The 10,422-nt window shown below is 40.1% G+C and overlaps 1 protein-coding gene across 1 annotated transcript; it reads right to left on the bottom strand.

Moving 5' to 3' along the window:
- Nucleotides 1-514: 514 nt before the first annotated feature.
- Nucleotides 515-8,865, bottom strand: mpzl2b (myelin protein zero-like 2b). Its single transcript, XM_075487925.1, has 4 exons — nt 8,659-8,865; nt 4,543-4,712; nt 3,959-4,169; nt 515-2,845 (listed from the first exon to the last, which is right to left on the bottom strand). Exons 1-4 carry the CDS (start codon nt 8,717-8,719, stop codon nt 2,676-2,678), a joined length of 612 nt encoding a protein of 203 aa, XP_075344040.1. The 5' UTR covers nt 8,720-8,865; the 3' UTR covers nt 515-2,675.
- Between the last annotated feature and the right edge of the window lie 1,557 nt (nt 8,866-10,422).

Genomic DNA, 10,422 nt, shown 5'->3' on the forward strand with positions numbered 1-10,422 from the left:
GTTGGAGTTTCTCTGCATCCTGCCTCATCAACTGCTGTGTTAACACAAACGTGGCATTTACGTGATTCTTAAAAGGATTAATACAACAGCATGCATTGTGTTTAGGTCAACTGAAAAAGAGCTCATACTCCAAAGGAATATGAAACGGTGCCCACGATACCAACAGTTTTTGATGTACATGCCTTTTTGCTGACTTTTTACAGCTTTATGCTCAGTTTCAGGAAAGATGTGGTCAGATCAGAACTGTTTCAGTAATGTCTGTGATATGACTGCTCAGTCCAGGGGAGAATATTTCAACTTATTTCTAATGTATTTAGGCATCATCAAACACCTGCAATGCAAGATTTAAAAATGCAAGGTAGCATCTGTTGTGTTTACTCTGCTACTATGGGAAAGTTTGAAAGTACAGTAACAGGCTATGTGTGAAACATTATTCAAGAATGGCTGATGTTTGAACTGCAGACTTCCCCACCCAAGCTGTACTGTTCACACCCTACAAAAATAAATCAGAAACTTTTATGATTTCAAAAAGTAGTTCTTTATTCCAAAATTGCTATAAAAAAAGAATAATATGACAATTCAGGACTTGATCAAAAAGAACAGTAAAGTTCTGCTTTTTTTTAACACTATATACAATAATCTAAATATAAAAATCACTTGTGCAATGTTGCCAGTGTAGTAAACTATTCGGTCACTCATCTTACAGTGAACTATACAGAAACTAAAAATAGAAGAAAGAGACTCTCCTGTTTTCAGTTTTATCTGCATATAAAAGACCTGCAAAGACAAATAGTAGTTCAAACATATTTCTGTGGAAACCCTGCTTTGTTTATGTTCAGTTTATACTAAAAAATTTACGATAAAAAGTCATTTTAAGAGGTGGAAGCAGCACAGAAAGATGATCACTGTATGCACGGGTGGGTTTGTAGGGAGTCGAATTAAACTGCAGCTGCGCTTTTAAAATCAATAAAAATCCATTCGTGCAGCATGAAAAATTGTGCAGCAAATGAAAAAGAATTGTCTTTTTCATTTGCAGCCTTCAAATTTCCAGCCTTTGGATGGAAATCAAGTCAATTTAGCGCAAAGAGCACAGCTGCACTGCACAATCACAAAGCACAACAAACAACACTCACAGTCATCAATCAGCATTAAAAGAAAGACTAAACTTTAGCAGGCAATTCACAGATTTTTCACATGAAAGTCTATTTCCAAAAGTTTAAACGTACCAATGTATATGTGAAAAAAATGACACTTTGTCACTACAGTAGGAGCTGTGTGGAATCTGACAACTGTCTTGTGACGGTATCGATGCAAATGTTTAAGAAATCAGGGGGGCTGGAGTTGGAAGTGAGCTTTCCCAAAGTTCTCTGCTGGACGCTGCTGGCACGGGTTAAAATGTACATCTGCTCAATCATCATCAAGATCGTCGTCATCGTCATCATCATCACCGAGACCGTCCTCCTCCTCATCATCTCCACTGCTTGGCTCAGACTCTTCATCATCTGAACTAACAGCTTATTTCTCCTTGTGCACAGCTATCAGATGAACTGCTTCTGCAGGTGAGCTGGCATTACCACCACCGAGTACAGTCAATCAGACAAACACAAACAGGGAGATGGGCTACTTGTGGACATAGTGCACAGGAATAGTGCGGCAAATTGACAAAAAGAATGGGTTTACCTCAACAACCATCCACTGCCAAAATAACAGAGAGGGGGGAAGATACCAAGAATCGTCACCTTGTAAGCAACCAAGCCCAGAGACTCAATTTCATTCTTTGGACAAAGAAGAAACGGCATTTCTCCATGAAAGAGCACACCGTTTTCTATGTTTTAGATTCTCCACCTGTATTCAAAGAGTGGCATGTGCTGTGAAGCAACAGCTGTTGGTTCATCTGCTGCTCACAGAAAAAAAGAGAAGATTTTGCCCCAGAAAAAGTTGCTGTTGTCTGCCACAGCATCAAAACTTAACTCCTCAGTGGCAGACAACAGCAAGCATATAAAAACTTAATTCACTGCAGCAGTATCATGCACAAGAAAGTGCTGCTGACTGTTAATTAGTGACTTACATTTGCTTTGCTTTTCATTGATGATTCAGTTACTGTTACAGCTACAAAAAATACTGACAATAATAATAAAATCCCATTTAAGTGGTCTGTCCATGACAATGTGATGAATAAGCAAATCGATGATGAAAAATGGAAAACAAAAATAATAATAATAATAATAATAATGTCACTGGTGCAGTCAGCGCTGCTGCTGTGAATTAATGTTAAAGGTTTCAAGACCCACACTTTGAAAAACATCCATATTTACATCTCCTAGTTTACGGTTCAAAAGTTCTAACAACAATAATTTAGTCGTTAAACTAAGCAGCAACTCTTTTATAAAAGCATGTAGAAGTGTGCAGATTTTGCATAACAATAAATTGGAACAATAAGACTTTATATCCCCAATACTGAAAAAGCTAAAAAACCAACATATATATACATATATATATATATATATATATATAGCCATATTTTCTTTGGGTGGGGGTTCACTGTGAAGGAGCAAACATGGAAGAAAAAGATGCCTCTCATTTGTCTTCTCCAGCAGAATGGACCCAAACAGCCAAGCAGACTCCACACCAGTCCCAAGAGGAAGTGGAGCAAAGCAGCTCCGGTTCCCTGTCCCTCACCACACAGTCGGGTCCTTGTCGTACTCTCCTGAGTGCAGCTCAATGTCATTTTCCACTTGTCTTCTCCTGTAGAACCTTACAGCCAAGAAAATACCAAGGATGATCAGGAATACGCCACAGGCACCTCCAACCACAGCTGCCAGGAGACCAATCTCAGACAAGGACACTAGTCAGAAACAGAAGAGAAAACAGGTTGTCAAACCTGCTGTTCCTCCATTTCTACACTTGCCAGACAAGGCCTAATTTTTATTTTTAGTTCAGATAAATATTCTACCACCTTCTATGTGCCTATTGAAAAAAATGATGCAACAACTGAAAAGCAATAATAAGATGAGACTCCTCAAAGATATGAGTTTTCATTTATTGCTGATACTTCAGGAGGAAGAGACCCCATCTCCAGCCCATTTCCATCGAGGGCTCTGACGTGGAGGTGGTCAGGACCTATAAGTACATGAGACTGCAGCTGGAGGACAAATTGGACTGGACTGTTAACACAGACAGCATCCACCTTAAAGGACAGAGTCGTCTTAACTTCCTGGGGTCTTTTTACAGCTGTAAAAAAAAACTGCTGCTGACATTTGTGTTGTGTCCAGTGTTCTCTTTTATGCTGTGGTTTGGGGGGGGGGGTAGTACTAAAAGGAGGGATGCTGGACGTTTGGACAGACTGGTGAGGAGGGCTGGATCTGTGGTGCGCACAGAGCTGGACTCTCTGGTGTCAGCAGCAGAGAGACGGACCCTGGAGAACACTCTGTCCATCCTGGAGGACTCACAACACCAAACTCTGATAAGACAGAAGAGCAAGTTCAGCAGCAGGCTGCCGTCTCTGAGCTGCTCCACAAACAGACTCAAAAAATGGTTAAGACCTTCAGTGCAGACAGTCCAGTTGACTGAATGAAACAAGTCAGCTGTGCTGCTGCAGGTTTGGAACAAAAACCTGCAGCCATACCGGCCCTTTCAAGGATTAGTTTGAGACCACTGCTTCACTGGGTGGCCAGGGAGGATCATGATTAAACCCATATTCACATGCATATCTGTTTGCACATTTTTACTTTTTTTTTTTTTCTTTTTAATATATAGTCATATCCTACTGTATGTTGTTACTAACTGAGTTTTTGTTTGTTGTTGATACTAACCTGCCTTCGGGCATCTATGTAGCTGCTGAATACTTGAATTTCCCTCTGGATTGATAAAGTATCTATCTATCTATCGATACAGTAACTGGAGCAGACTTTTCAATCTCCTGAAGTTACGGAGTCCTCAAGTAGTATGTCAGTCTGACCTTTGTTGACGACTCTGAGGATGATCTCTCCATTACTGCCGTGCACGTCCGGACGGTTGCGCACCTGGCAGACGTAAGTACCATTAAAGGTCGGAGGCACCTCCTGCAGGGTGATGGAGACGTCCCTTCTCATAATATCTCCTGACCACACTGCATGTCCTTTAAAACGCCCTACCTGAGGAGGGTACGGAACCTCCTGGTAGTAAAACACCTGACAAACACATACATACACACACACACACACAAAAGGAGGATTTTCAAAAGTGCAGAAGTTCATATTAACAAGAAAAACCGAGTTCTGTTTATACAAGACATACAATTGAAAAATACAGCTGAACGATCAGAAATGGTAGGATAATGTATTGTCACCAAAAACAAAAAAAGCAAAAACATAATGAAAATAGATTCACTGATATCTGAGACAAGGTTGGAAATAACCAAATTAACCAAATGTGGTTTATTATGCCTTAAAACCATCAGAATCAACACACATCATAAAGCCACATTAAAAAATAAATAGATTTCATTCAAAGTCACAGTGACATTGAAGCTATACATTATATCAGAACACAGTTTCTACTCACAGACTCATCAGGTCCTGAACTAAGGGCTCGGAAGTTCCACGACACCGTAACTGACATATCTGACACCGGGTGACTGGACGTGAAGGTGCACTTCAGTTTCACATCGGTCCCATTAACAGCTTCTATCTCACTTGGAGTGTAAATCTCTATTCCACAGACATGTCGAACCCCTGAAATGAAGAATATCAGAGTCTGAAAATGAGCTAAGCCGGCAACTGGGGGTGTACAACCAGAATATTCTGAGTGACTGGTAACTACCCCCCACTTATAAAGCAGCTTTTATTAGATAAAACATATTTAGACTCAACAAAGTACTTCACAATACTCTGTTCATTTATTCGCTCACGCGCACTCATGTGACACTTATTGCACTTCATGTATGCAGTACTTTTACTTTCTCTACAACTGTACACAAAAGGGAGGGATCCTAATAAACCAACAGAATCCCAGATTAAAACAGTGGTAAGGACCATCACTGGTTCTATAAGCCAGCAGGGTGCAAGTGGATACTTTACAACTGTTGGGCAAAAGAGGTTTGATAAAGGAAGGTATATCCAGAAGCAGCAAAGAGGGGGAGAGAAGAAGTGTGGAGGTGAGAATTTAAACTTTTACTGGTATGGGAGAAAGCAAGGTCATGAAGTGAAGGAAGGACATATCGTGTGTGCAAAAGACCAGATGGGACAAGAGCAAAGCCAAGGCTGAGGGAAGAGTAGGTCAAGGGTATGAAGCTGGAAAATAAGAGTTCATATACGCCAATCAGCCATATTATGCTGCTTATAATTATACAATGCAATGTTCTGTTGGGAAAACCTGTCATTTTCATTGATTGTACTTTGCTTAGGAAGGCCTCAAATAGTTAGGTGTGTTCATTTGGACCCAAAACTCCCCAGATATCTATCTGATTGAATCAGTGGGAAGCAACCCTAAAGCATAATGATCCCAACTCACAAACCACAGGGTCCAAATGTTCTATTGCTAACGTCTCAGTACCAAACACACAATGACCCCTCTCAGGTGTTCCTTGTCCACACCGGCATGAGGTTGATTGTTGTACTGTATGCTGTTTGTGCTAGAGCAGAAGCTAGTGGATGTTACTAAACAATGAAAGTGACAATGGCAGGTAGGTGGAGGAAGATGTGCACAGATGGACTTCATCCTATGCAGAAAAGTCCAATCTGACAGATTTATAACTGCAAAGGGTGAGCATGCACAGGCAGCATCAGATGGTCGTCTTCCTTCTTCAAATCTGATGAAGGAAGACAACAAGACGGAGGAAAAGGGAGATTATAAAGGAGCGGGATTATCAGAAAAATAAAGACAGTTGACGGGATTACTAGTAGAAGTAAGTTAATTATTATCATTACAAAGCAACGTATCATAAAGCAAAGAGAGGTGGGAGGAAGTATAGAAAATGTACTTATTTGACTAGTTTTTCAAGAGCTTAATTAAACAATACAAAGCAAAGCTCTTTGCACAACACAGCTTTGAAGAGGCCAGAAAAGATATCACTTGCATGAACTGTAAGATTTCTTTTTGTAATTCTGCTTGATGGGGTCTGATGAGGTTTAATAGTTAAGCTAAATCTGTATTCTGTCCGCAACAGTGAAGATCAGATCAGCTGGCTCATCTTGTGGATTAAAACATTCTCCCTAATAAACCAGAGAAGAAGAAGAAGCCAAGAATTTTCTTTCATCCTCGAGGGGATAACAAGGAAGGTGGCTGGAGGGTGGGGGTTCAGAAAGCAAGTCAAATGAATGGAAAAAAATGAAATCCCCACCAAATATTGTGGTTACTTTAATGTAGAATTGAGCCGATTTGTAAAGGTATGAATTTAGATCGATTTAGCTCAGACTAACATGCGGTTAAAGTATAGAGGTTTGGGATTGTTTTAGCTGGAGTTGCATTATTTTCCTTTTCTTGAAATGGGCTTTGTTAAGTACTTATAAACAGACAGAAGAGGAAGTGTTCGCCATTAAGAAACAGCTCAAACATCAAAAACTTAATTGTGGTTTGAGCAAACACTACATTCAGAACTTTAATTTGCCTTTTCTGTCAGACCCCTTTCTATTGGAGGTCAAATGCAAACTACTCAAAAGAACTGTACACACCTCCACTTTAAAACATGATGCAATAAAGAATGAAAAATCCAAAATGTACTGAACCTCTAAAAGGCTCCCCATTCATCCAGTTTACATCATACTTTGAGTTAGGCTTTTTGTCTATGTTTGCACCATAGAGCAGCAAGTTTAATTTTGTTGGATGCATTTACATTGAAACTAAAGAGAATTCTGAATCATGTTTCTGATCTTACAATGAATAAAGCAAGTTTTGCAGTCATGCTTTTAATTCGATCCAGTTAGTGTTACTTCCTTTACTTTAGCCACAGCAATAGACATTCTCCTGAATAACACTGTTCAGCATATATAAAAAGATTGTGCAAAAAACTGAATAAACCAACATAAAACCTTGTATGGGGAAGCGACGATTAAGGAATGAGATGTATGAGCAGAATCAAAAACGGAAGTGAAAGTCATGAAATGCATTCATCACCCATCAAAATGCTGATGAAGAGTCTACCAACTCTGTCCAAGGCTTTGCAGGTGCAACGTGTTGACACTCAGCTGTAGTGGAGATTCTGATTGTCAGAACTACAGCTTGTACACCAAGTGTGCTGAAATTACTCTTGCAGAAAGTCCATGTGCAAAATCTGAATGAGGTAAGGACAAAGTGCTAGAAAAACATGATATGAGACTTAGACTGCTGAGTTAGAAAGTTCTTCAGATTAGTGAATCCTGAAGGCAAAGGAAAGTGCACCAGAGGACTGATTACACTGGGCTGCAGAAACACACACAAAGACAGGCAGACCTGATAGAATGAATACACAGTAGGTTGTCATATCATGTTGATTTGTACAGATTGGAGACAATCAATTGTGCACTCGTTTAATTTGACTGGGATCTCCATGACAACACATTTAGTTTCAGTTCCCTTCAGTATCTCCCACACTGCAGAGATCCTTGGAACTACAGCACGTTTACTTGTAGCACAAAGCATGTTACAAATGATCTATCCACTGTGACGACAAGACACTGCTTATCGGCCTTAGATGCAACCCTCCATTCGGATATCTGCGGGAACACTCATGCTAGAAGCTTCCCCACTGACTGTCTTGAAATTAAATGTTTAAAAGTCAATCAATCTTTGACGCAATTGAGCTTTGAGTTGAGGTTTTATTTTCATTCCATCATTCAAGCACAGTCAGGCATGAACCCATATCAAGATATTTTCATGTCCAGACAGCTCCTCAACATTCACATCTGACAGGTTATTTGAGCAAAGCAACATAAAAGATTACATACCATCCAAATCTAACATGCAGTGCACACATGACGTGCAGCTGGGCCCATTTTTATCATTTCTTGGCTTTTCTAATAATTTGTGGAGAAATTTAACTGTCAAAACTTATCATGAGAGACAACCAAAAACAACAAAATAGATCTCAAAGAGGGGGGTTACATTGTAGTATCTGCACACATTTTAAATTAGCAGGAAACAAGACAATAACATGGCCATGATTTAATTGCTCATCTGGGTGAAATTATGGGTCTTATGGAGGGATGAATCCTCCCCAGAGCCCGGACTTCAACATTATTGAAGCAGTGTGGAATCACTTTAACAGAGAACAGAACAAAAGGCAGCCAAAGAAGAGCTTTGAAATGTCCTTCAAGAGGCCTGGAAAATAGTTTTTAAGAGCATTTAAAGAAATGACCAATTCCCTCCCGTTTTCCTTACAATATTTAAAGAAATGAGGGACACACCTAAAATACCTAGGCACTGAACTGCATCACACGCCTGTATGTGGAAATAAATGTGTAATCATTAAACATGAGGACTTTGCGCAGTTACGCACACTCCGACGGCTCCAGTACTCTGCTGCTCAACAAAGCCTTTCACTCACAGGTCTCCCGAAACAGGTTCCCCTCACTGACTTCATTTTGCCTAAGATGATCTGGACTAAGCTGTAGTTCATAACGCGTTGCCAACAGAACAATGGGCTGTTTGACGTGGAATACTTTCACACAAACAGCTTTGACCAGGAAGTTGTTTTTAACTCACCTGGCAGCACGAATCCTCCCAGAAGAAGGAAAGGCCAGATCCGATTCATGTGATAAAACATTTATACTGCCTCAGCTCCGGCTGAATTCTTCAGGTAAAAGTCTTTTCACGTACATTCAATAAAGGGAATCATGAATTCAAATGTCGTAGCAGACTGTCAGCGTGAAGAAGAGACTCACCACACCTGATGGGCGGCGTTTACTCCACCTCTTGCATAACCTGTTCACCGTCCTGCAGGATCCGCCTGTCAACACCTGAATGTTTTGGTTTGTTTGTTTTTTTTCACCAAACGAAGTCAAATAAAAGTTTCGTCTTAAGAGCATGCGTTTATTTGTCAACTCTGGGAGTCAAATAAAAGTTTGATTTGGAACAGTCAGTTGACTGCTGACTGGTACCATCTTGTGGCCACAGCATCACATCACCAAACTCCGTCATATCCAAGCCAAAACCCAACGCCGACGGTATGTGTTCATTGTGATGGCGTCACTGACAGGAAGACAGAATATCAGTAAGTTAGAAAACAGTATAAAGCAGTATTAAAAAACAGTATTCGTGTTGTAGAACAGCTGTTTGTGAGGTATACAGGTTCAGGGTTGGAGCGGTGCGCTGCTAAAGCAGAACATGTTGTTCTGGTGCTTATCAGACACATTTAAGACTGACCTCTGATATTCAAGAACCATAAAACACGGACTAGTCTGCAGAGTTTATCCGGCCAACTATTTGGATATTAAATCTCCTGATTGGCCGACCTCCCTCCCTCCTCTCCCTCCCATCCCTGCATCACTTTCACCTCTCAGCGGAATGTCTTTGTTCTTTATGTGTCTATTCATTTGGCTTTTCAATAAACATAAAAATAGATATTAATCAGAAACATCTTCCTTCTTATGGCTTTCTTAATGGGTCGTGGTTAAACTGAGTTTATCTAAAACAGGCATCTGATCATGTTTGTCTCATGTTATTTATACACTATCTTTTTTTGTCTTATCTGTGGATATGAATGGATATGCATGAAAATGTGCTATTACACAACAAGCCACATTCACCCATTCAGACTCTCACACACAAAGCGCCTCTTTGTCTGGACAGTGTTACAGGATACAGAGTGCCTTTTCTTCATCACACACTGATGGACACACAGAAGGCAACACAGGATTTAGTGTCTTTACGAAGGACACCTCAACATGTGTTCTGGGGATGCCTGAGCTATAGCTGCAGTGTTTAGGTTCACGCCAGCAGGCACCACTGAAGTGCTCTTAAGAACAGATGACCAGCATCACAAACAAAATGTTCCCTTAATTATCTACAACTTTCCATCCCAACACCAAAACAGGGACATGATGTAAATGTAAATGTACTTTATTTATACAGACAATCCTTACGATGTATCAAAGTGCTTTACAGCAGGTAATAAATAAAGAGAACAATAAGTAAAAACAATAAAAGAACAGTGAAAGCAATAAAATACAACAAAATCGAACAAGATCAAATAAGATAAAAGTGTCATCATACTACTGGGTATTAAAAGCAATCCTAAATAAGTAGGTTTTTAGCCTAGATTTGAAGAGGCCCAGGTCAGAAACAAGACGCAGGTCAACAGGGAGCTTATTCCAGAGCCTGGGGGCAGCGACGGAAAAGGCTCGGTCAAAAAGTGTTCTCACAGGCTGCAAAGTAGACACTTAATGCAACAAAACATGATCACTGAAGCTGAATTGGGAACACTTGTTATTTTTTAAAATTGTGTGAGGGGCTGGTCACAAGAGAACA

This window comes from Odontesthes bonariensis, chromosome 16, assembly GCF_027942865.1.
Source record: "Odontesthes bonariensis isolate fOdoBon6 chromosome 16, fOdoBon6.hap1, whole genome shotgun sequence".
In the NCBI taxonomy this organism is placed as follows: domain Eukaryota; kingdom Metazoa; phylum Chordata; class Actinopteri; order Atheriniformes; family Atherinopsidae; genus Odontesthes; species Odontesthes bonariensis.

What these genes read in the sequence shown, in the direction of transcription:
- mpzl2b (XM_075487925.1), bottom strand. Translation starts at nt 8,719, where the DNA reads ATGTTTTATCACATGAATCGGATCTGGCCTTTCCTTCTTCTGGGAGGA. An exon ending in GGGAGGATTCGTGCTGCCAG is followed by an intron (nt 4,713 to 8,658) that starts GTGAGTTAAAAA and finishes TCTTCATTTCAG; the next exon opens with GGGTTCGACATGTCTGTGGA. An exon ending in GTTCAGGACCTGATGAGTCT is followed by an intron (nt 4,170 to 4,542) that starts GTGAGTAGAAAC and finishes TGTGTTTGTCAG; the next exon opens with GTGTTTTACTACCAGGAGGT.